General features: G+C 40.9%; 1 protein-coding gene across 1 annotated transcript; it reads right to left on the reverse strand.

Moving 5' to 3' along the window:
* Positions 1-7,962: 7,962 nt before the first annotated feature.
* LOC139703618 (zinc finger protein 709-like) lies at positions 7,963-27,015 on the reverse strand. Its single transcript, XM_071607104.1, has 5 exons — positions 26,841-27,015; positions 20,282-20,334; positions 11,118-11,244; positions 10,772-10,832; positions 7,963-10,208 (listed from the first exon to the last, which is right to left on the reverse strand). The coding sequence occupies exons 2-5, from the start codon at positions 20,327-20,329 to the stop codon at positions 8,045-8,047; spliced, it is 2,400 nt and encodes a 799-aa protein (XP_071463205.1). The 5' UTR covers positions 20,330-20,334; positions 26,841-27,015; the 3' UTR covers positions 7,963-8,044.
* Between the last annotated feature and the right edge of the window lie 843 nt (positions 27,016-27,858).

Consider the following 27,858-nt stretch of genomic DNA (forward strand, 5'->3'; position numbering starts at 1 on the left):
GGTGCTGAGAATGGAATTCAGGGCCTCATATGCTAGGCAAGCTCTACCATTGAGCCACAACCTCATCCCCCTCATTTTGTCTTAGTAAGTCTTTACCTATACTCATGTTTATTTTATTTTTTTTTTTTTTTGAGAAATGATGGTATTTGACACAATGCTTAACCTGAAGCATAAGCTCTGAGCTTTTAGAAATCAATTTTCCCCCTACATTTCTAGCTGTCATTCCTACTATGTAAACTTGGGGGAATTGATTCATAAGGGAAAGAGGAGGAAAGGGAGAAAAAGTTGCTAAAAATAAATTGCTTTTGTGATAATTGGTCACATAAAATGTGTTACTCTCTAGTTTATTGTCATCTTACCAAACATGTACCCTTTATATGCCTTGGTGATGAGATTATTCTTGGAATACTTTGTTAAAAGTTAAGAATAATGCTATTAACTCAAGAGTTTCAGATAACTACAAGTTATAACATTATGTCCTCATGTTAATCATGTTTTGTTACAAATTTTTTTTAAACTCAAATCTTCTAATTTACTGGAACCAAATTTAAAGTTTGAAAGATTCATATTTTACATTAACCCCAGGTAATAATAATCTTTATTATTCCATTACATTTAACAAAAAAAATCCAGGTTTTATTTGGGTAAAACCACATTTTAAATCTACCATTTTAATCAGCTTTTTTGCCGCTATGACTGAAAGACCTGACAACAATTTTAGAGCAGGTAGTTTAATTGGTGCTCATGGTTTCAAAGGTGTCAGACCACAGACAGCTAACTCCACTGCGGGCCCAAGGTGAGGCCGAACACCATGTCAGAAGGGTCTAGAAGAGGAAAGCAGCTCTGGATACAGCAATCAGGAAGGAGAAAGAGACTCACCAAGGACAAAACATTAAACAAGAGTCACATTTCCAACTATTTATCTCCTCCAGCCACACCCTACCTGCTTAGTTGCCACCAAGTTAAATTATTAAAGTGAATTAATGAGCTTATTAGGTTAAAATATTCATCACCCTCCATTTCAACTCTAAACTTTCTTCTGATGTCTCACACATGAGCTTTTGTGGGACAACATAAACCTAAACCATGTCTACTAAAAGGGAACTATATTTTGGTCAGTTTTTGTATCACTTTGATGAAATATGCAACAAAAACATGTAGAGAAGGAAAGGTTGATTTTTGGCTCCTGGTTTCAGAGGTCTCAGTCAATAGATGGCTTGACTGTGTCTCTTTGGGCTCAAGGTGAGACAGTAGGATTTGGTGGAAAAGCCAACCTGATGGAATCTGCTTGTGTCATGGTGTGTCAAGCAGCAGAGGAACTGTTTGCAGGAAGAATAACCCTTCCAGGACATGCTCCCAGTGACTCATTCCACCTACGCACACCCCACCTATCTGCTTTTACCACCCAGTCAATCCATCCAAACTAGAATGGACAGATAAGATCATAGCTCTCATAATCCAATCATTTCACCTCTGGGTATTTCTGCATTAACAGGAAATTTTGGGGAATACCACAGATCCAAACTATAACAACTCCCCTTTGGAAATCTCTTTATTTTATATACCAAAACTTTCCAGCAAAAACAAACTTTCTTCCTATGAAAAAATAAATAAATAAAACATGTTAACATGGGTCTAGTCAACTGCATAACAGTTTTATCATTATTCCTGAAGACAATAAGTTATGACAAATATAATGGTCAACTTATTGCAGCTGAACCTGTTTCCCATTGCAACAAATCTGTGTGGACATCCACTCCTTGCATTGTAGTAAACATCCCAAAATCTGGACCTAACCATATTGATCACACAAGTGAACTACTATTTATAGAAACAATTTGATGGTCTCAAAATCTCAGATGATGTAAATGCTATCATCAGATGCAGAAAATGCTTGGGAGCACGATGGCATATTGACTTAACCTACCTCACAATCACTTCTACTCTGTTGACTATATATATGGGATTCCCTAAGATTTTGAATCTCACAAAATAATACAAATAGAAGGAATGAGAGTTACAATAATTTGGACATTAAAGATAAACCTTTCTTAGACCCAGCCACTGAACATGACTCCATGTCCATTGACTCAAATTGGCCAGGAGAAAAAAACTAGAATTTTTTCTAATTGTTATATTAAATACTCCAAACATCATTGGAAATCACTTAAACTGAGAACAAGCTCACAATGGCTAGTATCACTAACATCATGCAGGGATTGCTTCCTTAAAGGCATTAGAACTATTTCCCTTTCCTGAAGGCTACATTCTTTTCTCTCAGACTCTTTTATCAAATGCTATGATCAAGACTTTCAAGGTCTGCATGCACATTGTCATGCTTAGACCAAAGGGTCTGAACTTCTCTGAAGCTGGATAAGTATTGGAGATCCTGCACAGTGCAAGACCTTGATTGAGCAGACCTTCATGACTCTGGAGGGAGGAATATTGCATGTCAAGAACATAATTATATTGGACTATGAGTGCCTTTAAAACGTGTATTTTCACATATTACATCTGATCTAACATTCTCACGCCGTTATTATTAAACCATATCACTAAGTTTAGCTAACCTCTTCCCTACATCAATCTTTAAAAATTCTACAATATCTGAATCTATTAAGCACATCTCCTTGCCTGCCTATATAAAGACTCCAAGAAAGAATTTGGTAAACCTACTGATGCACAAAATTCATTCCATGGGATTAAAATCTCACCAAAACTCTTCCATGGTTAAAAAAAAAAGTCACAAAGGTTAATATGAAACTGTGCCAAGGCCATGGTAATTCCCATATGCCTCAGAATACAGTAATTTCTTATTTCCTTAAAGCAAAGTTCTCATTTTATATCACCACTTCCTGAGTATTTTTCTTGTGAAACAATCATGTGCCCTATGTATGGAGGACTGGCTTAGAACACCTGCTTAGATGCTAATAGCACATCCATGAGTTTCCAGAGCTAAGTAGAGGGAGTAGATGGACAATATAACCCAGCATAGGCCAGGAAAGGTCCATAGGGAATAACTTTCCTGGAACTGCCTAGTGTTTGCAATATGGGATTGAAATTACCCCAGAGGGAATGTGCAACCTTCACTCTCTACCTGCCTTCCCATACACTCCTTGATTCCTAAATAGTACTGGTCATGAGAGGAAAACTCCTCCTTATGGTTGTCTATAACAGGAGAGAACAATGAGGATGAAGAGAACTTCAGATACTGAGACTGAAGATTAGATTGAATGGACCTTTTCTTTTTTTCTGTATTTTCATTAGTGAAACATACTTATGTATACTAGTAGGGTATATTTATATAATCATACATGCACAAAATATAACAATGTAACTGCCATGATCATTTATCAGCATTTATTCTTTCTCCTTATTCTTCCCTCCTCCATGTGCCTGGTCCTTATATAATATACAATTGTATTTCTTCTTTTAATAATGTTTACTTCATTTTCTCATTTATTAATTGGGTTATTTTTATTATAAGATTTTTAGAGATCTTTATGCTTACTGGATATTACTCCTCTCAGAAGTGTGGACTAAGACTTTCTCCTCTTCTATGGATTCTCCACATTTTGTTTGCTTAGCCTTGCAGAAGATTCTGAATGTGATATCATCCCTTTTATTAACTCTTCAAATTATTTCTTCAAATTATTCTTGGCCTTCAGGGATTCTACTGAGGAAATTGTTGCTTGCAACTATGTTGGAGTTTCAACAAAGTTTATTGTCTAATTCATAGCCTTTTGATCCATACTGAATTGGATTTTGTGAAAAGTGAGAGATTGGGATCCAGTCTTGTTCTTTTATAAAGAAATAACCTATTCTCCAACAGCAGTGTTTTCATAAAGGCTGAACTTTCTCCAATATGTTTTTGGCACCCTTGTCAAGAATTAAATCTGTGTGGGTTTCTTTGAATTCTAGTTTGCTCCATTGATTTGTCTCATTTCTCTGGTTGAACATGTTCATGTTTTAAGAACATCATATCCTGAAATTTCTCAAACTTATTTTACAAATTTGTTAAACAAATTTAAGTATTATTTCTTAAGCACTTATTTAGGGGTTCTGTGTTTGGGATTGAGGTCTCTGATAAACTTTGTGATTGTGGCATGCTTGGTGGCTAGGAAGTTTCTGTGCAAAGGCACTGAATGCCTACCTGCTGGAAAGTTTCTGTGCAAAGAGCAGAATGCCTGGCTGCTGGGAAACGTCTGTATAAAGACATGGGATGCCTGGCTGCTGTAGTGTTGACCCTCATGTGGAAGCTCTATGTTAGTCTTGTCAGCTTCGACCTTCATCTCAGGCACAGAGCTCCTGGTAATACAGGGACTCGCTTGTTAGAAAAACACAATGTTTCACTGAACCTAAATCTATCCATGTAACAGTAATTACATACAATGGATTTTCTTAAAAGCTATACAAATATCCTGACATTGCATATGTAACTGTGAATGTAACTGTAGAATAAGCAATTTTACTGAAACAAGTTGGTTATGGTACTAATGATCTAATGTACCTATTGGTATAAATAAATGTGGCCACTTGGACAAGCAGTTACTTTCCTGCCTCTGCATCTACTTTATTATTTTCCTTACATAATTAGTGCTTTTGAACTTAATGATTCATTTTTTCATATTAATAAATTACTGAAATGTGAATTCAATGAATCACTGGATGATATAGCATATTTAGTAAAAATAAATTTGCAATAGTTCATCCACTAACACAATTTCTGTTGCAATAATCTGCATCTGAATATACTGGAAATAAATTAGTATATAAAGCAGATTCCATGATACAAGGAAGTGGCATTCAGGATTTGGACATGGGTCTTTTCTTCTGGGACATTGTTCCCCATTGCCATGAGCTCAGTGACCACACCAGGAAACTGAAACACCAGGTCAAATATACTAAAAATATTTATATCTTCCTTTCCACCTACCCTCCAGACTTGAAAATGTCAATAATTTTCCTCCAAAACCCGTCCCAATATTGTTCTCACTTATCCCTAGGAAATTGGATTCATTGAAAATAAGAACAGAGACATTTACTCTGATGCTAACACATAAGACCAAACCTTTAAAGACTCCAGTCCATTGTTCTGACCCCCGAGCCAGGGAAGGGTATGGTCTGTGAGCTCTCTCCCCATCTCCTTCCACTTTCCATGGCTATGGCCTCTTACCTTTTGCCTTCCACCACTTCACCTTCTCCATGACACAGAAAGTTTGGCCAGTGGTGCACTGGATTGCTCTTTATTCTTCTATGTCCACACTTCACAATTATTCTTGACACTTACAAACAACAAAGAGGGGTGGGGAAGAACTGGGCTGGTTCAAGACCAACTAAAGAACCATCCTGTACCTTGATACCAAGGAATCGGCATAATTGTTGTCATATTGGCATAATGCAAGTAGTAGTCAAGATATTTGACATAATGCAAGTAGCATTCAAGAATCTTGGTAAGCCAGGTCATTTGTTACTAGGTTTCTAGAACTGCACACTACAAATGACTACTCTTCTCTCTACATAAATTTCTTCTGAACATTTTGGGGGTACTCTTGCAAACTTGCAGGTTGCACAGGTAACTTCTTCCTCATGTTCTGTGTGGTTCAGTGAAAGAGTTTAGCTGCCCAGTAACCTACAATGGAAGTCAATACCTCAGTCTTCAGGAAATGTGATCCATTCTTGTTAGGGTTAGTACAAAATGCAGAGTGATTTTGTCTAAGTCCATCAAACCTTCTCATAAGACCTTTGGAATGCTGTTAAACAGTCTGCTAAGAAAAACTCACAGACTGACTAGGGATTTTCCCCTCAGAACACTTGAGGTAGCCTTTCCCATGCTTTAGTAGAAACTAGCAACATTGTTTTTTCTTATTTTCCAAATCAGAACCTGGAACATTATGCATAAATGATGTGAACTCCATCACAAGTGCACACTACACTATCAAGGGAAGTAGAAGCACTGAAAATAGAAAGGCCACAACTACAGTCTGTACAATAAAAACTCGTTAGCAATTAGTGATGTACTTAATTTACTTTCCATCTCTCTCCTTCCCAGCTGCCATGAGGTAAGAAGTCCTTCTCTCCTACACCATCGCATATTATGTTCTGTTTCACCTCAGGCCTAAAGCAAGGTGGTCAGTTAATGATAGACTGAATGTTATATGATCTTGAACCAAAATAAATCTTCCCTCCTTTAGGTTGAATTTTCTTTGGTATTTTTGTCAGTGCAATGGAAATCTGACACATAAATCAAACTGGAATGTGTGAAGGCTCTATCAGATTTCTGGTTTAGTTTCTCAACCTGTGCAACTGTTTTATGTTCTTCAAAGAAACTGTAAAAATCGGACATTTCCACACATTCCTTTGCTCCACTACCTTTCCTGTAACAGAAGTAAATATCACATATTTAGACAGTTTCTCTTCCACCATGAGTGAAATGGCTTTGAAAGCAATAGGGAAAAAATGATTTACCACTTCGTTAACATTCAAGGTTTTCTCAGTGTGGATCCTGTCATATATTTAAGGATGACCAGGAAAACTGAATCATTAGCCAGAATTTTTGCATTCAAATAGGATTTCTACATTACCAATTCTTTAATATTTATTAGGGGAACTGCACCAAAAGAAGGTGTTTCTGATTGTTTAATTAAAATAACTTTGTTCTAATACAAGTTATTTCATGTTTTTGGATATCACTGCAACAAATGAAGGATTTAATACATTGTTTATACACAACAAACTTGTCACCAGTATGTTTGTTCTTGTATTTGAAGGTAGAAGATAAATTGAAGCCTTTTTCACATTGTTGACATTCACAAGTTTTCTATCCAGTATGAATTTGTTTATGATTTGAAGCTAATAATCAGAGAGGTCAGGAGTTGTGGCTCAGCAGTAGAGTACTTGCTTAGCATGTGTGAGGCCCTGAGTTCGATCCTCAGCACCACATAGACATAAATAAATTAAATAAAGGTATTGTGTCCAACTACAACTAAAAAATAAATATATGAAAAAAAAGAATAAGAGAAACATTTTTTACATTGCTTCCATTTACAGATTTTCAATGCAGTATGAGTGCATTATGCAACCGAAGGTGAGTGAAAGTCCTGAAAGCCTTTCCAGGTTGTTTTCTTACAGCCTCTCCCTAGTTAGTGTTTTCAAATTGAATTGGAATAAGCAAAGGTTGTACCACATTGTTTATATTCAGGAGGCCTCTCACCAAAACTTATACTCTCGCCAGTGTAAGTTTGTTCATGTACACGAAGATAAATACAACTTGTGAATGTTTTACCACACTGTTTGCATTCACAGAGCTCTACTCCAGTATAAATGTTTTTGTGTACATAAAGTCCACAGAAATAAGTAAAGGCTTTCCCACATTGTTTATATTCACAAGGTTTTCTCCAGTATGAGTTTTTTCATGTATTTGAAGATAAGCCAAACTCCTAAAGGCTTTACAACACCATTTACTCTCAGAGGGCCTTTCTCCAAGGAGATTGTTTGCACATTTGAAGAAAAAGAGAGAGGAAAAAAAATGAAGATTTTTCTTTTCTTTTAAAAAACATTTTAGATGTTGATGAACCTTTATTTTATTCATTTATTTATACATGTTGTTGAGAATCAAACCCAGTGCCTTACACATGCTAGGCAAATGCTCTACCACTGAGCCACAACCCCACCATGAAGGTTTTAATACATAGTTTACATAAAGCTTTGCTCCAGTATGAGTCTGTTCAGGCACATGAAGATAAGTGGAATGATTAAAAGTTTTATCATGATGTTTACATAGTCATGTAAATATTCTTTCCAGGATGAGATTTTCATGGGAGGGAAGTTCACAGGTTGAAGCAAAGGCTTTCCCACATTATTTTTTTTTCATTCATAAGGCTTCTTTCCTATATGAGTTGGTTCATGTGAGCAAAGGTAACTAAATGAAGAAAAAGGCTTTCCCACAATGTTCACACTGATAATGATTCTCTCCAGTATGATTTGGATTAAGTATTTGAAGGCTAGACGAAGTAGTGAAGGCTTTTCAATGTTGTTTACATTCCTAGAGCTTCTCTCTACTGTGAATTCCTTCATGTGCATGAAGGTTAAAGGACTTAGTGAAGGCTTTGCCACAATGCTTACATTCATAGGGCTTCTCTCCAGTATGAGTTCTTTCATGTCTGCGAAGGGTACCAGATGAACTATAGGCTTTACCACATTGTTTACATTCATAGGGTTTCTCTCCAGTATGAACTTGTTTATGTTGCTGCAGGTAAGAGAAGAAAATGAAGGCTTTTTCACATTCTTTGCATTTATAGGGCTTCTCCCCAGTATGAGTTTTTTGATGTCTGCGAAAGTTATCAGATGAATTAAAGACTTTGCCACATTGCTTACATTCATAGGGCTTCTCTCCAGTATGAATTTGTCTATGTTTTCGAAGGTAAGAGAAGGCAGTGAAAGCTTTTCCACATTCTTTGCATTCATAGGGCTTCTCCCCAGTATGAGCTCTTTCATGTATGTGAAGGGTACCAGAGGAAGTAAAGGCTTTGCCACATTGCTTACATTTATAGGGCTTCTCTCCAGTATGAATTCGTTTATGTTTTCGAAGGCAAGACAAAGCAGTGAAGGCTTTTCCACATTCTTTGCACTCATAGGGTTTCTCCCCAGTATGAGCTCTTTCATGTGAGTGAAGGGTACCATAGGAACTAAACACTTTGCCACATTGCTTACATTTATACAGCCTCTCTCCAGTATGAATTTGTTTATGTTTTTGAAGGTAAGAGAAGGTAGTGAAGAATTTATCACATTGTTTACATCCATAGGGCTTCTCTCCAGTATGACTTATTTCATGTATGCGAAGGGTAGATGACCAAGAGAAGGCTTTGCCACACTGCTTACATTCATAGGGCTTTTCACCTGTATGAGTTCGTTTATGCATTTGAAGGGAAAAGTTAGAAGTGAAGGCTTTTGTACATTGTTTACATTTATAGGGCTTGTCTCCAGTATGAGTTCTTTCATGTAACTGAAGGTTATAGGACTGAGTAAAGGCTTTGCCACACTGCTTACATTCATATGACTTCTGTGCAATATGAGTTTGTTTATGTACCTGAAATTCAGAAGAACAAGTGAAGACTTTTGCACATTGTTTACATTCATTGGGCTTCTTCTCAGTGTGAATTTGTTCATGCCTATGAAGTTTGCTGGATGAAGAAAAGGCTTTACCACACTGTTTACAGTGATAGGGTTTCTCTCCAGTATGAATTCTTTCATGTGGACGAAGGTAAGATAAATGAGTGAAGGTTTTACCACATTGTTTACATTCATGGGGTTTCTCTCCAGTATGAGTTCTTTCATGTAAGTGAAGGTAAGATGACCGAGTGAAGGCTTTGCCACACTGCTTACATTCATAGGGCTTCTCTCCAGTATGGATTAGCTTATGTATTTGAAGGGAAGAGGAAGAAATGAAGGCTTTTGCACATTGTTCACATTCATAGGGCTTCTCTCCTGTATGAGTTCTTTCATGTGAGTGAAGGTAAAAAGACCGAGTGAAGGCTTTGCCACACTGCTTACATTCATATGGCTTCTCTCCTGTATGAATTTTTTTATGTATTCGAAGGTAAGAGAAAGTAGCAAAGGCTTTACCACATTCTTTACATTCATAGCGCTTCTCCCCAGTGTGCATTTGTTCATGCTTATGAAGTTTAGTGGATGAAACAAAGGCTTTACCACACTGTTTACATTCATAGGGCTTCTCTCCAGTATGAGTTTGTTTATGTATTTGAAGGTAAAAAAATGTAGTGAAAGCTTTACCACATTCTTTACATTCATAGCACTTCTCTCTTGAATGAATTCGTTTATGTATTTGAAGGGAATATGAATAAGTGAAGGCTTTCCCACACTGTTTACATCTGTAAGTTGTCTCTCCAGTAGGAGTTTGATCATGCATTTGAAGGTTATTTGAAATAGTAATGGCACCTCCACATTGCTTACATCCAGGTGGCTGCTCTCCAATATGAGATGGTTGATATTTTTGAAAACACCTGGAACAACTGAACTCTCTTCCACATGTCAGACCTCCATTAGGACCATTTACAGTGTGCTCTGACTTGTGGCATTGAACACTTGTGAGAGAAATGGAGGATTTTCTCTTCTCTTTACATTCATATAGCTTTCTGCCACACTCCTCATTCTCATATAGTTTGTTTGCAGAGTGAGATATGATGGACCTATTAAGGAAACGTGACATGTGAAGACCTGTCCACACATATTGCTTTCACATGAACTGACTAGCAGGAATGGTCTTTTAAGACTAAGATTTGGAATCTCAATAAAGGTTTTTCTGCACTGAATACTTTTTCAAATTTTTCCAGAGCCTACCATATGACTTCTGTAAAAAAATTAAAAGTACAATTTATGGTTGGATCATTAATACTTTATATTTATTAATAAGCATTGCACTTATACTATTACCAATATCAGGTAAAGTATGGGTTTTCTGTCATGTCTATATTGTATGCTCTTTGAAAGTCAATGTAACAATTATTTTGTAAAACTGCTTTTCCACAGCTGCTACTAAAGCAGTGCTATCATAAATGAAGTTTGTTGACACTGTCAACAAGTCAATATTTTTTTGAAAATAGTTAACATCTATCTTTCATTAAATTTTATATTTGGTGAAATAAGAATAAATATAATTTATCTCATGATTGTTTTTGTTGCTTATTTGTGAAACTATATGATGTGCTAGAATTCCCTCATGGTGCTGTTTCCTCATACGAATACAAATTACCTTAAGTCTCTCTCAGTATTTGTGTTCTGATATTCCATGTTCTGGTCCTTCCATCCATCTCCTGAAATGTAGTTCATGAAAAGTCATTATGAATCATCATGATTTCAAAATGCATTATGGGATTTACAATTTAAACAACTATAATGCACCCATTAAAAAAAGAAAGAAAAAAGAAAAACAAAAAAAACAGGAGTATGGTATTTACGCTGCAGAGTGCAATGACATTAGGTCCAATTTATTTTCCAAAGTATTCCCTTTCCCACATTCCAATTCATGAGGAAAAAAAAAAAAACCTCTCAGGTGCTCTGTCTTTGATTATGATTATGCAATGAAATTTCATCCTTACCTACAGAAGCCAGGTTTCTAAGGACTTCCAGCATCACATCTCTGTAGAGACTCTTCTGGGAAGGTTCCAGCAAAGCCCACTCCTCCTGGGTGAAGTTCACAGCCACATCCTCGAAGACCACTGAATTCTAAAATACCCCACAGAAATGTAGTGCAGGCCAGGACAGAAAGTCAGCATGAGGGCTCTATTCTTAATATGTGACATGCTCTCACAATTGTGATCTCCAAATATTCAGTCTATGATATGGTTGTTAAACTTGTACTATGTCTGCACTTAAACATTCTGGTAGTTTATATTTAGGCGGCCTCACCATTGCACATACACCACAGTGTATTCACAGGGTCCTAGAAGGAATGGCTGTTACATACTAGGCTGTCTCATGTAAGTGCTTCCTAGGGTCCAGCCCCACACAGCATTTCACTTAACAAGCTACCAAAATTGATCATGCATTAGGTTTGTTTGCACCACCGTCACTACAAACACTGCAATAATCCCTTTTCTATTGATAACCATTTATATGTAGCCCATTATTATCCAAAAATATCATTGACCAAAACATCATGTGGCACATGACTGTATATGATGTAAGACAACAATCTGCTATCTAGAACATATTGACAGGTGTTACACATTTCTTATTCTTATTGGGCTTGGACAAGTACCTTCCATTGATGACTAGGAGTTTGGTTTGTGAAATGTCAGAAAAGTATTTGGCACTTTTCCCATTATATTTTGATATTAATTTGAAGAGATTACAAGTTGTTTATTGATGATTGTTCTTGTAATTAGTAGGTTACATTTGATCTGGAATAAAGCACCAATATATTCTAATTGGTTGTCTTGGTTGTAATCACACAGGTTGAGCTCAATCCCCCATTGCCATGTTGTGACCACCTCAATGAAATGTTGCCTATCATGAAAGCTCTTAGACTTTGTTTTCAGAGGGTTCTTTTTCTTTTTTTTAATGGATTGGTGATCATTGATCGTGGAGGTTCTACATTGTATGAGTGGGACAAAATAATACAATTTCCAGAGTAAAGCAATCATTCATCACTGCGACTCTGTGTAAATGCTGTTTGGTGAGATCCTGTCCAAATCTTTACCTCCTTCTATCAGCTAAAGTACAACTTTGTCAGTAGGCCTTTCTCAGGATAGGTACTGACAGGAGAACTAATCTTAGGTCTCTTCTGCACATGATATAGTAAGGCTTCATTATTCCATGTATTAGACATTCACCCTAAAAAGATCTTAGGGGTGACTCAGTAGCATGCCTGAACTAAAATTGAGAAGGAATTTTTTTTTTCCTCTGCTGATGGTCAGCATGAGGGCTCTACTCTTAATATGTGAGATGTTCTCACAATTGTGATCTCTAAATATTCAGTCTATGATTTGGTTGTTAAACATGTACTCTGTTTGCACTTACTTCCTCAAATGCACATTTCAATATAAGAACTGAACTATCCATGAAAGCATAAACAGTTTTAGTCCAGGGAGTAAGGCATGCTCCTGGGTCACCCCTAAGATCTTTGTAGGGTGAATGTCTAATACACGGAATAATGAAACCCTACGACATCATGTGCACAGAGAGTTAATATTAGTTACCTGTCAGTACCTATCCTGAGAAATGCCTACTGGCTACGTTGTACTTTAGCTGGTAGACAGAGGTAAGGATTTGGTGGGATCTCACCAAACTAAGCATTTACACTGAGTCACAGTGCTTGACAGTGTAAGTAAGCAACACAGTATGTGCTGAACGATTGCTTTACTCTGGAAATTGTTTTATTTTGTCCCACTCATACAATGTAGAACCTCCAGGATCAATGATCGCCAACCCATTAAAAACAGAAAAAGAACCCTCTGAAAACAGAGTCTAAGAACTTCCTTAGTAGACAACATTTCATTGAGGTGGTCATAACATGGTAACTGGGGATTGAGCTCACCAAGAAAACCAATTGGAATTTATTGGTGTTTTACTGCAGATGAAATGTAACCTACTAATTAAAAGAACAATCATGAATAAAGAATTTATAATATCCTCCAATTAAATATCTAATACAATGGAAAAAGTGTTAAACCCTTTTCTGACATTTCACAAATCAAATTCCTAGTCATCAACAGAAGGTACTTGTCCTAGCCCAATAAGAATAAGAAATATGTAACACCTGTCAATATGTTCTAGATAGCAGACTGTTTGGCTTATATAATATATAGTCATGTGCCACATAACAATATTTTGGTCAAAGACATTTTTGGATAATAATGGGCTACATAAAAATGGTTATCAGTAGAAAAGGGATTATTGCGGTGTTTGTAGTGATGGTGGTGCAAAAAAATGTAATGCATGATCAACTTTGGTAGCTTGTTAAGTGAAATGCTGTGTGGGGCTGGACCCTAGGAAGTACTGACATGATACAGCCTAGGTATGTAATAGCTATTCGTTCTAGGACTGTGTGAATACACTGTGGTGTATGTGCAATGGTGAGGCAGCCTAAATATAAACTACCAGAATGTTTAAGTGACACCTGAGTATAAATAAAGAACTTTAAATAATACTATTGGACAGAGCTAGCATAGAGTTACCTGTAGGTACTCTGACCATGGAAATGTACAGGGAAGCGTTCTTCTGGTGAGCAAACTCCTGGGGGGTGGGGGGGGGGCGGTTACAGGCGCTCTGTTTCCTGTGCTTGGAATGTCCAGCAATTTCTCTTTGAAGCTATTAAGATAACTATACAGGCTCACTATGTAATTTCTATGGTGATGTCCTTAGAGAAAAGGGGTTCTGTGTTTATATGAACCTGGACCTTATGTCAGTTAGTTAGCACTTGGGATTAAAGGAAGACTAAATCATAATGTAGTCATGGTAACAACAAGCTACGTAACTTGGGAGATAAATAAACATGGTGCTAGGAGGAGTAGCCACTTGTTTCTTGCCTCTGCATTGTATGGGTAAGTCTCTGTTGTATTCCATGACTAAAACACCCAGTCCAGTGAACTGAGCTGCACAAAAATAATCAGAGACAGAAATACCTTTTTCTTTGGGTCCTGTCATGGCTCCTCTGACCTTAGAGGTCCATGGAAAGAGAGAGGAGCAGGTGCTAAACCCTTTTAATGGGAAGAAGCCATTCAAATGAGGCAAGAAGTAGGATTACAAGGGAACAGGTGAGTGTAGCTCAACCCCTCTGGGTGCACCCTATTCCTAGAGCCACTCCCAGTGCCACACGTTATTATCTGAACGAGGGAAAAGACCGAGTCACCAGTCATGCCACTATTGCACCAGACTACAGTGATCTTTCGGATCCTCAAGGTGCATCAGGATTTAAAGGGGTGTGTGTGTGTGTGTGTGTGTGTGTGTGTGTGTGTGTGTGTTTGGAGTGGCTCCCCACAAGCCTTCTTTGTTCCCTTCTTTACAGTTAGCAGAGAGATGAACCATGAGATGGGCCAAGAGAAAAGAAAGTTTTCAGTGGTTTGAAATTCATATAAAAAATTGACTAATAACAGAATGCATTGTTGAGAAGTGGAAACATTCACACGCAATTTTAAAGATGAGTCAACACAAAATGGTATTAAACTGAAAAAATGCATTATTTTCCTCATTCCTTGCACACATGTTAATTCATTACACATTCTGGTGTGAAATACAAAACTAAAACAGTTTCAAAATGTTTTTTTCTAGAAAAATAGAAAAAAAAGATTTTTATATAAGAAGAGTAAGCAAGAACAAAGAATGAGAAATTCAAATGCATTTAAAAGATGAAAATGAATTAAAAAGTAGCCTGAGATAGATGGGACATTAGAGAGTGTGGGTGCATAGTGATATGAATAAATACACAACTGAAATGGAAAAGAGCCAGGATGTCAGCAGGAGGAGAAAACCACGTTAACAAAAAAAAAAAAAAAAAAGGTTTAGAAATTATCCACAAAATCTGACACAACTAAAACTACAAACTACTTCAAGGAAATGATACATGTAAAGATATCTGGTATTTGCAAGCAAAAGGAATTGTAAATCTACACAAAAATTAACCATGAAGTCAGTTCAATCACTTTCTAAATACCAATGACATTTTTTTACATAAAAGTAAGAAGTATCATTCTAATGTTCACATGGAAATACAAGAAAATCAACAACAGAAGAAAAAAAAAAATAAACTGCAGAGCACCACATTTCCAGCTTTCAAAACCTCCTCCAACTATACTAACAAAGACAGTGTAGCTCTGGTTTAAAGGCAGACATATACAACAATAGGGGAAAATGGGGGACCAGGACACTGCTGACCCATGCAGAAAAAGAAGAAAAAATGTTGCACAAGGGACCAGGGTCATTCCAGTAAACAGGACCTTCAGGAAAATGAATGGCTGGGAAACTGTGTGTTCTTGTCGACACGTGAAGTCAGACCCTCCCCTCATGGCACATACCTACATGAAATCCACATGGACCAAAGCCCTGAAGAGGTGAACCTCACTCATTCTTAGAAGACAATGCAGAGCACAATCTCACAACACTAGAGCACAATCTCACAACAGTGGATTTGGGAATGGTTTCTGGGATATTGTTCCATCCATGTGATTCATGAAAGAATAGATGAACTTGATTTCACCAAATGGCTTTCAGTCCTATGGTTTGCAGCAATGAGACTGAAACTATGGACACCACACTGAGTGGAACAAGCCAGGCACAGAGAGAGACATCTGTGTGTACAAACTCACTCAGAGAAGCTGCAAGTTGAGTTCACAGAAAGTACAAGAGTAGTCACCAGAAGCATGGAAGAGAGAGGAGAAGGGACAGGGCAGGACTGGAAGAGCAGACTGTGTATCAGGTACTAAAATACACTCAGGCGGGGCCAGCAGGACTGCTCTCTAGCACAGTAGAGTGACCAGAGCATGTAGTTCACAACATGTCACTGTGCATTTCATAATAAAGCAGGGGGAGTAGTCCACAGATCCAGAAATGATAACTGTAAGGGTCAGAAGGGCTAAAGCCCTGATCTTATCATGACACACTGGAACGTGCAACTAGCTCACTGCACCTCATCCACATGTGCAATTTAAAAGCAAATCAACACTAAACAGTGAAAATTTTATCTTTCATTGGATACCACCAACAGAGTGAAATGGCACCCCAAAGAAATGTGGAAAACACCAGCACATCATGCATCTGGAGAGGGCTGATACCTAGAAAAAGCAGCTGACAAAAATCAAACCCACCTTCACGACATCAACACGCACATACCAGGAAAAGAATGAAAAACCCTAAAAAACCACAGACATCAACACACACATACCAGGAAAAGAATGAAAAACCCTAAAAAGTCACAGGGATCTACAAAACCTGAGGCTACACTGAAGAACAAAATCCTGTCTCTGTGACAGAAAAACAAGTCAAGGATTCCTGCTCTCACTACTTCTAGACAACACAGCAAGAGGGGGGCTCCCATGGAAGCCAGGAACAAAATCACAGCATTCCAGACCTCAGGGCCGACTCACACAGCACCAGATACTGAGGCAAAACCAAGGACTCCACCACCCATATAAAGGTGGGAAAGGTAACAGACTCAGACCCACACATGGGCTGAGACAGCTGCCACAGGCACCAAGACAGGAGGAGAGAGGGACACCTCTGCACCCTTCACCACCTATCACCCTGTCAACAGTGACCACCTGACACAGTGCCCATTTGCCTTGTATTTATGGCTTCCTGCTCCCTACAGTCTCTACTACAAGTGGATAAGGACATCTGACAGGGTTTCTTGACTGCTGAACCTACCAGAAAGCCTGGACACGGAGGAGATCAATACCTGAGAAGTCCCAGGGCTCTAACACACGGAGGCTTCACACAAACCTCCTCACAGGCCCACAGCCACTCAACTGTCACAGGCTGAAGTGATCAACCCTATCTCATGTGTCAGAGAGGTGGTTCCTGGACCCCAAGCCATTTCGCAAAGTTGGGGAAACCCAAATGAGTTCACAATATAGGTCCACATGACATCCTGCCCTACAAAGTTCAGCGCACCAGCACTCATGATTTTCAAAACCTGGAAGCACCCAAGAGGAAGATATGTTCCCAAGGTCAGGAGTGAAAAAATTAATAAACAAAACTCTTAACTTTAATAATCAAAAAGTCAACTTTTTTCTCATAAAATTCTGAAATGCAATTTAAAAAGTTCATTTACAATGATACTTAAAAAATAAATATAGAAGAATAAACAATATAATAATAATATATAATACATACATAATAAATAGCAAATAGAAAATTAGAAAACTTATTTTCTAAACTGTAATGCTTGGTGGAAGTAGCTCAACATCCAAATAAATACCATTCTATGCTCATGGACTAAAGGTTTAATGTTATTAAGGTGGCAATACTCCCAAAGAATCTACCAATTATATTTAAACCCATCAGAATCCCGGGTGATGATTCCTTTTTAGAAATTGAAAAGGTCATTCAACATTATGAGGGACCCAGAATACCACAGGACTTTGAAAACGAGAACAGCAGTCTGACTAGCACTTCATGAGTACAAAGCTCACTTCAAGTCGGCAGTAATCAAGGGTGCAGTAATGGTACCTGGAACACCATGTAGAAGAGAAATGACAGCAGCCTCAGGGAGCAGAAGGTCAACCAAATAGTAGTGGAGCTGCTCCACACGGAAACAGGGAAAATGAAGCAGGACAAATGTGACCCTGGAACAGCCTCAAATTTCACATAATTTCATGATGCACCTCAGTTCTTACTGTAAACCCTGGGACTCAGCACCATCCTGCAGGGAGCAGCCTGAGCGCCCTGTGTAACACCAACATGTTACAGTGATAAAGTCACACCACAGTTCACCATATCCAAGGGCAGCCCAGGACGCCATCAAGAGAAAAAAGAATAAAGAAAATGAGGTACACATACACAAATGGGATTTTGCTCAGTCATAAAGCATGAAAGTATGTCATTAGCATGAAAATGGGTAGAACTGGAAGACAACACACTAAGTGAAATAAGTGAGAGCCAGAAACTCAGATGCTGAATGTTTTCTTTCATATATGTGGAAGCTAGAACAAAATCAGGACAAAAAGTGGGGCAGGCAGGATCCCTTGAAAATAGAAGAGAGGGAGGTGAAGAAGAGGACAGAGACTGAGATAAGGGAGGAAACAGGAAATGAGAGAATACCGGAGTGGAGTTGAACAGATCATCCTATGCACATAGATGACATATCATGATGAATTCCACCATTATGTTGATCTATAAAGCATAAATATATATATATATATATATATATATATATATATATATATATATATATATATATATAAATAAATAGAAGGAAGTCTAATGAGAAGAGGTAAGGAAACAGAAAGAAAGTAGGAGAGAAAGGAAAATTACTGGGGACTGAAGTGGAGTAACTTACACCAACCTAATGCTTGCACATTATGTAAAAAATAAAACCCAACATTAACCAGGCGAGGAGGTACAAACCTGTAATAGTAGCAACCCAGGAGCCTGAGGCAGAGGATGCAAGTTTGAGGCCAGCCTCAGCAATGTAGTGAGGCCCTAAACAAGTTAGGGAGATAGTCTAAAAATAAAATATAAAAAGGGCCCGGGATGTGGCTAAGTGGTAAAGTTCCTCTGAGTACAATCCCTGACAGCAAAAAGATAAATAAATAAAACAAACCATAATATTATGTATAACTAATATACTAATACAAATGGAGGGGGAAAAAAGGTACAATTTGAGAATACATGAGAACTACTGCCCTGGGTTAGACACTCAGCACAACAAAGGAAATGAGAATAACAACATAACCTATTAGGAGCTTTTTTTCTTAAAGTCCTAAAACAAGTCCAATGAAAACAATGATCAAATAGAAATTTTTTTTCTCTTTCTTTTTTATTTTTATTTTTTACCTCACCCCTGAATAAATACATTTGACATTTAAGGAATACCTAGGTCTCTGATAAGTAAGCAGACCAATTTGAAGTGATAAACACAGAAAGGGCTGGTGCTGAGGGAGCACAGATGTGTCAGGCTCAAGGGACTGGTAAGGTCCCTGCCAGCTGGACATCTCCCACCTGGTCCTGCTCACTGAAACACTCCATGATCACCCTCCCAGGAGACCTGGACCATGACTCCAGTCTATGAGGCTTTCAGGTTTGCACAGCACTGCATGGGGTGAGTGGTCCTTATGCTCTGGGAGAGTTTTCCTCCTTGACAACTGTGAGAGAATGCAAGAGGCAGGAATCACTGCTGACCTGGCCCATCAGCACCAGCATCCACAGGCTCACTGTCTCCAAGGAATAGGAACAGGGCTTGGGGGAGACAGTGTCCCTAGGAGGCAGCTGTCTAGATGAGGCCTATTCCAAGAAATTCCTCAGCCCTAGGGCCTCCAGCTGCTCCCCTCACAAGCTGAATGACACACCTCACAATGTCCTCTAGGAGCTGACCCAGGGCCTAAAATTGCCTGCTTCCTGTAGGACACAGGGCGCCTACAGGACTTGAGGCAGCCCCAGGCGGGACAATACAGTGGCTGAAAACATGGGACCCTGTGAGGGGTCCAAAGGAAACCTCTCCACAATTTGATAAGGTATCAATTCCTGGGGAAGGAAAAAAAAAAAGAGAGAGAGAGAGAGGCACAAGTTCTCTTAACAGTGAAGTTCCAGGTGACTGTTCTCTCCTTTCATCATATGGGAAATTCACAAAAAGAGATGAAAATGCAGTGAACTTGGAGGGAGAGTCAGATCTGTAAATATGAGAAAAGGACAGGAATATTAAGAATGTACCAAAAGCCCTGGTAGGGCATAGGAGGGGGAAAGGAGGGTGACTCCTTGAGAAGAAACAACAGATCCTTCAGACTAGCATCTTCTACCCAGGAGCCCCACACCTAAGGCAGAATCCCCTGAGACCCGCTGCCTTCACTTCACACTGAGAACCTAGGGCTGGGGTCCAGCTGGGCAGAGAGGGTTCTGCCAAAGTGGCTACAGACCAGGCAGCACACTGGGAACCCACCTGCACCAGCCCACACCATGGCCATCAAGGGCTGAGCTGTAGCAGCATCTGACTCAGGTACTCTTGGCTGACTATAGAGCTGACAGTGGGAGGCCAGAGGCCAGCCACAGCTGGTTCACCACTTGTAACAAGCCTCCCTCCCACCTGACCAGACCTGCCCCACACACTCACCATTTTCTGCCTTCTTGGGAGACCTGACATCCTTCTTATGGACCTCATAGCACCTGCGGGTCACAGGGAGACAAATGTGAGCCAGAGCCACTTGGGCCTCACACAGCAGAGAAGACACAGTCCTGGAGATGGATTCTGAGCTCCACAGGGTGAAAGATACAGGCCTCTGAGACTGTGGAAGGCCACCCCCTCCCACCAGCTGCCTGCTAACTAGCCAAGGCTCCACAAGACCCCTCTCTCACCCCAACCCAAAGATGCACACTTTGGGGCCCTGACTGACAGGAGATGTATCACGCTCCTGGATACACAGGCCAGGAAGACAAGGTATTCTCAAAAGCCCTTTTCAGGCAGGACTTCCTCCCTGCAAGGGGACTTGCCCCACCAGGGGGACATTTCCACTTATGCAGAGATGAGCCTGGCTTTCCACAGCAGGTCCTGTTGGCTAGGAAGCTCTTCTGGGGACAGAGTCCCATGCATATGTAAGGAATTACAGCCTTGGTTCCAAGGCAGCCTACCATGACCTCACAGAAGGTGTGTGCCTGGTCAGGCCTGACTGGGAAGGAGGGAGCCAGGCATAAATCACTTGCGAAAAGGCCGGGACTTTATGGGCAAGGCCTCCTCACACTTTTCCTCTGTCAACTCATTTTCAGACAATAATAATACAATCAGGAAGTACAAGTATTAAGTGCATAAAAAACGAATTACATGACAATAATAAAAAGAACTCAGTGAAAGAACAAGCAAACATTTGAACCAGCTCAGGTCAGAGCCTGCCTCACTCACAGTTCAGAATAAATACCCACTTGCAAAGGGGTAATCACATTCCCATATTGGGGGCCAGACTCTGAGTGCTGAAATGCAGCCCCAGAAAGGCTCATTCCCTGTGTCCAGGAGGGGAAACCTAAGAATTTCTCTCTCAAAATCCACCATGCTTCTTGTTCTATAGATATACTTAATAAGATAAATTCAAAGGAAAAAAAGAATGATACTGTGGGAAGCCATCCTGACACATGACTGGGCGACTCCCGGTTTGGGTCTGAGGCTTCTGGCTGTGTCCGAATTTTCCCGGCCCTCTCCTGATGAGAGAACCCGTCCGTGTGGGGGTGTGACTGACCACTGACCCCGGGGGCCCAATCACTGACCCTGAACTTGGAGTGCAGTCCCCCCTCAACCTTCATTGGATGGAATTATCCCCTGAATTTCATGTTCCCCAATAAAAGGCTACTCCCTGGCGTGTTCACTCTCTCTCTCTCCTGCTAGCCCTGAGTAATCCTTGCTGCCCTGCTGGGCGGTTAGAGGTTGGAGCCAGAGAGGGGAGCCGTCTCGGACCTGGCAATAGAAATAAGGTAACTGAGTCTGTGTGTTTTATTTTGATCTCTTCTAGCTAACTTTATGCCAAGAACCTCATTAATGAAACCATTGCGCAGGCCACATGGTGGATGATACATCTATAAAAAGGGGGCTCTTCCACCAAACTGCAACAGGGGGCAAGAAGGCTACTCTACTTCAGGGCAGATGTCTGCAGTCTTTACAAAGAGACATGAATTCATTTGAAGGGAAAATTAAAAGATAAAAAAATATAACCTAAAAATAAATTCCATGAGAAAATAACTGAAAACCATTTCAAAGAACATGGAAATACACAGAAAAATGTTCATGCTAATGATATTCAGTGAAAAGCAATATACAGCCACATGGAAGTAAAAAAGGATAGACAGGTAAGAGGGTAAACACACAAGGATGAACAGTGAGAGAGCTGCTCCACCACACTGCAGTGCAGATTACCCATAATCAATAACCTGAGAATTTTCCTATGTGTACAAAAGGGTGCACACATGGGGACCAAATTTAAAAATAGAATGAAATTGTCAAAAACGTAAAAATGAAACTGGAAACTAGTGAGGTTCCTGAAGCAGGAACAGGGAAGAAAACTGGGAGACCCAAAGACTCAGACAGCACAAGAGTCTAACCAACTGAGGCAGAGAAACCACATATTGCACATTACAGAACTCCAGTGATAGAGCACTAATGGTAACATTAAGGTACTGAAAACTCAATAAGACAGAACTAAGAAAAATTCTGCTTCCTCACAGCTGGTTAAACTAGAAGGAATGACAGAATTAGCACTGCACTCACCTCCAGGCAGAGGGTGGAGAGAGGGCAGCCTGCCCAGGGCCAACCCATCCCTATTTGGACAGGAATATATGGGTATATAGATTCTTACTAAACTGAGCGTTGAAAAATTATTTCAAGAACTCTCTGTGCTTGTTACATCCAATTACTGCATCCAAATAAATGTTAATGGATAATATAAAAATCTTCCACTAATGAAGAAATGAAATTCTTGGCAGGGTGACACGGTACATGCCTGTTTTCCCACACGCTCCTGATGCTGAGGATGAAGGATCATGAGTTCACAGCTAGGCTCAGAAACAGGGAGACATAAGCAACTCAGTGAGACCATGTCTATAAATTTAAAACAAAAAAATTCAAAAAAAGTTCCACAGATGTGGCTCAGAGGTTGAGTGCCCCAGGACTTTTTTTTTTTTTTTTTTTTTTTTGGGGGGGGGGCGGGGCAGGTTTTTCTTGAGACAAACTGGAATTTTATGGCACCAAGACTTGATAAAGAAAACAACACAAACCAGCTCAGGGAAGCACCCTGTCACCCACAGTACACCAGGAACCACCACTTGGTGACTAAACTCTTCCTCGAGCTTGGAGACCATTCTGACAGTAGATGCAACCCAGGTGGCTTCTTCTAGGGAATAAAGGAAACCTGAGCAGCTCAGACATTTGGTCCTGGAAGGTCACTGTGCTCTCCTCTCCCTAGAGTGGAATGTTCCCTCCTGCAGGACCTCAGTTCTCACTGTCACCCAAGCACCCACCATCAGGCACATGAAGGTCCTGGCCTGTGAGGCCTTTTTCCTGAAACCACTTCTGACACCTACAATGTGAGTCTGATGAACACCAATCCATTCTCCAAAACCACCGGTCACTCAAAAGTTCAATTCTGACACCACCAGTCAGCACAAACCCTAGTTCAGGGTCAGCTCCACAATACTGCCCCAGTGTAGATGCCAGCTTCAGGGCAGGAGGGCCAGTCACACTGCTGAGAGCAAAGAACTACAAACTGGGGACTCCCATTACCCCCTACTCAACTTCAATTATTTGATTTTAACAAAGCACATCCCTTATGTTCAGTTTAAAAGACTCAACTCAGGATTGGCCAAAATGAAAAGATATGTAAGAAAAAGAAAGTGCCAAAGGGACTCCTGTGAAAGATCTATGATTGAAGAAATCCCCCTCCTCTGCATTCTGCTAGAGCAGTTCCTGCACAGACACCCCTTCCCATTATAACTCAGAAGATGCTCCCTTTTTAGCCCATGGCAGAAAAAACACACTGATCCTGAAAATCCCTCCCCTCTTTCTTCCCTCATAACCAATTAGAGGAAGTTTTCTCTTCAGTGATCAGAACAAATACTTGTTAATCAAACTTGACTCAAGTTTCCCTCCTTCCTCCAGTACCCTGAACTCTAACCCACTGGCAGCTGGAAACAACATACAGCCTCCTTCCTGACCCCTCCTGAGAACAGGCTGACTTCTGGGAAACACTCACTGACCTGGGATCTGACCTGCCCCCCTCCTTGCAGCCCTCCCCTCCAGCTTCTTCCTAACCTGTTTGCCCCTCCCTAGGAAAGCAGCCCTTTTCTTCAGGAGCCGTGGGTGCTTGCAGAGCTCATCTGTGGTTCTCCCCACTCCTGCAGTGCTCCTTAGAATAAGTCACTTCTCACCCAAATCTGCACTTGTTTCATTGCACACTCCGGGAACAGCCTTGGACAATATGCACCTTCAGAAAGGGAATCCCCTTAGCCTTCCCATCCAGTCCCCCACCACATCTGCCTAAGGACCCCAGCTTTCCAGAGCTCTGCAGCTTCTCAGTCTAAAGGGCTCCTTTCAGGGTTGGTCTGAGTAGCCTGGGCCTCCGTAGGGGAGGCTGCCCAGAGAGCTCTGACTGGACCTTCAGTGACCTCCTCTTGGGTTACAAACACAAACCAGCTCAGGGAAGCACCCTGTCACCCACAGTACACCAGGAGGAACCACCACTTGGTGACTAAACTCTTCCCCAAGCTTGAAGACCATTCTCACAGTAGATGCAACCTTGGCCTTGGATTACACTCATTGGGATCACGGATCTCTGTTCCTCAGCCAAGTTTTCAATCTAAAGAGACTCAGTGTTTAAAGAACCCAGTAAATCACTCAAACAAGATGTTTGTGTTTATAGGAGAAAAAAAATTAAGACATTTATATTTAATATTTCAACAGGAAAACCTAGGTACTCCTTTTCAGACAATAAACATGTTATTTAATTGCTATATCCCAGATAATATTTGGTAATCATTCGTCATATGTGACTACTATTAGGAATTGCCTAGTTCTGTCAACAGAATCTGTTAAACATTCACCTGCAGTTCATAGGGTACAGAACAGACCCATCCACTGCCAAAGCCCTGCAAACTACAGAAGCAGATGTTTTGGTGAATTTTTGTAATGAAACAATTCATCGACCACAATGAATTGGGTTAATGTACTCACTTTTTGCAACCATATTGGAAGAAATTTTCCCTGTTTCTTTTCCTAGGTAGCATTCCCAAAGCCAAGCCCTGGAATTCTATTTTAAACCACTCTCCCACCCCCACTTTCCCATAAAGAACACATCTGAAAGGAGAAAAGGGGTACTGTGCAGGCCTGTAATCCCAGTGACTCCAGAGGATGATACAGAAGGAACATAAGTTCAAAACCATCCTCAGCAACTTAACAAGGCCCTCTTCAACTTAGTGAGGTTGAATCTTTGTAATAAAGAAAGCAACATCTTTACCACACTTTCTTCTGGGGCATTCATATCTGCAGCCACACTGAAACATAGGTTTTCCCTTTTTCTATTCCTAGGTAGCATCCCCAAAGCAAAGTCCTGGAATTCTATTTTAAATTAGCAACACCTGCTCCCCCCCAAAAAAAGAAGGCATCTGAGAAAGTCGGTAAATTCACTCTTGGGAACAAAAACATTCATAAGTATTTTTAACTAAGGGAATATAAGGCCAAGTGTTCCTTTCTTTTCTGTTTCTAGCCTTCTTTTTTTCCCCCTGAATTGTATCTCTATCTTACCCTTTAGGGATATTTTCTAATCAGCTCTACTAATAAACTACATTTTACAGTTCATGAAAAACTGACACTAAAATACCTGAGCCAGTCTTTCCAAGGCAACAAACCTGGGGAACTGTAGCACCACTGGACACTGACCTGTCAGACTCCAGCTTCAGGTCAGGCTTCTGTCACCAGGCACAACCTCCCACCCCCTCCTGCTGCTGAAGAGCTTTGTAGGGCTTTGCTCCACCTTGCTGGGGTCAGTTTCCCCTGCTCTTTAAGATAACTGTTCTTCCTTCAAAGCTCTGAGGGCATCCAGAGGGCAGGAACCAGGAGTGTCATGTTCCCTCAACACCAGCATCTCACTGCCTGACCTGGGTGTCTCCAGCTGCTCCTCTGGGAGGCTGCACTAAACACCTCAGGCTGTCCTCTAGGAGGAGCTGATGAGGAGCTTGAAATTGCCTGCGCCCTGCAGGGCACAGGGAAGCTTAGGGCAACTTGCAGCAGCCCCAGGAAAAGACAGAACAATGACTGAGGACACAGGATCCTGTTCAATGTCCAAAGAACTCCTCTGCCCAAAGGCACTGCATAGGTGCAGTGTCTGGGCAAGATGAAGAGAGGAATAAGTACTTTTGAAACTCAACTTCCAGGTCATTCCTCTCTGCATTCCACTCTTGGGAAATGTTTGTGCATGTTAAAAAATAAATAAGATAATTTTTTTTAAATGACATTCATTAATAAGTGAAACTACCACAATTAAAACACTGTCTATTTGAATGTAGAGTGGAACAAATGGTTGGCAAAGTGTGAACTGGAGGGTGCATTTGGGAATGTGGGAGGGAACTGGAATTTCAGGTGTCTGCTGCCAGCCTTAGGAGGAGCCAGGTTCCAGAATGGAAAATGGATTTGATACCGGTTCCTGCACATTTAGGAGTATGTGTCTGTAGGACTCACAGGTTAATCCTGGGGAGAAAGAGGGACAGACAGGACCCCTAAGGGCAAATGTCACAATCAGAACACACCTGGGTCCAGAACCCTGACCCTCCCCTGCTCACCACGCACTCTGGGAGCATCAGGCCACATAAGCTGCCCAGATCTGTACCAGGGAGGTCGCCAACAGGGAGGAGAAAAGAGGGCAGGGACCTGCTGCCCAGCTCACCCATGGGACAAGGGCCCAGGGCGACCCGCCAGAGAGGACTCGGCCATGCTCTGCAGCTGACCTGGGGAACCTGCCTCCCAACGCACCTAGCGGGAGGGACCAAGGGCCAAAGTCAAGGGCCACCCGCCATCGGGGACTCGGTAATACACTGTGCAGCTGACCTCGGAGAGCCGGCATCTACCACCCCCGCCGCGGAACCAGGGGACAGGACCCAGGGCCACCCGCCGGTGGGGACTCGCCCCAAGCTCCGCAGCTCACAGGCACTCAGGTCCCCAAGGCAGGTGGTGACCGGGTCCCGCCAGTCCTGGCCGCACGCTCGGCGTGACTCGCCGACCTCCTGAGGATCTCCCGGTACCCGAGCTGGTGGGGACTACGGCTGTGCAGGATCGCCTGGGGATCCCGTAAGACTCCGGAGCAGTGGAGGACGAGCTCAACAAGGGAGAAAGAAAAGATGCGAGATTGTGAGAGCCCGCCCTTCCCCTCCGCCTGCGCATCTGATTGGACAGTTCCTCCCCAGTGTCCCTGATTTCCGCCTCCAGGCATCGACCCAGTGTTGAGTGACAGCTACCCTAGCCAATCAAGGCTAAAACAGGCCAGCGTGACAGGTCCAGGCTTTTAGGCTGGACTTTCTTGCTGTGTTGGGACCTGACCTTGGTTGGCGGGAAACGTTTGTATTTAGCCTGGTGTAGAAGGCAACATCTAAAGAGGAGGACTTAGGAAGGTCAGCGATATCTAGAAACCGTGCTGTCCACGATTGGGAGCAACTTGAGAATTTTATTAAGGTTTCAAATTGCATGACCTTCCTCACCTGTGTTCCTTTCAGTAGATGGCCCGAGCTATGGAAAGCAACGCCCTGTTTAATTGAAAACAAATTTGTGTCATGTATTCTTAAATTTTCTCAAAGCCACACAAAAACGTTAAAGAAACAGGTAAAATAACTCAGGCATAGCTCAGTGGTAGAGTGTTTTTGTAGCAAATGCAACTCCCTGTGTTCCATTCTCTGCAAAAAATAAGATGATTCAAAAAGTGAGAGAAAGTCACAGATGAAATTGGTTGTGATTTATTTAAGGCAATATATGTAAAATAACATTGCTTTTCTATGCAATTGATGCAATGAGGTATTACTGTAAGCACATAGCCCACAAATGATGGAAGCTGGAGAAGGGAAACTGTTGAGAGCCACAGACAAGTCAAGATGGTGCCTGGCACTTTGCCAAGAGGAGTGGTTTGAGAAGTATGCCAGTGAGCCATTAAGATGATAGAGATTCCTTAATGA

This window comes from Marmota flaviventris (genome assembly GCF_047511675.1).
Source record: "Marmota flaviventris isolate mMarFla1 chromosome 5 unlocalized genomic scaffold, mMarFla1.hap1 SUPER_5_unloc_1, whole genome shotgun sequence".
NCBI lineage: Eukaryota > Metazoa > Chordata > Mammalia > Rodentia > Sciuridae > Marmota > Marmota flaviventris.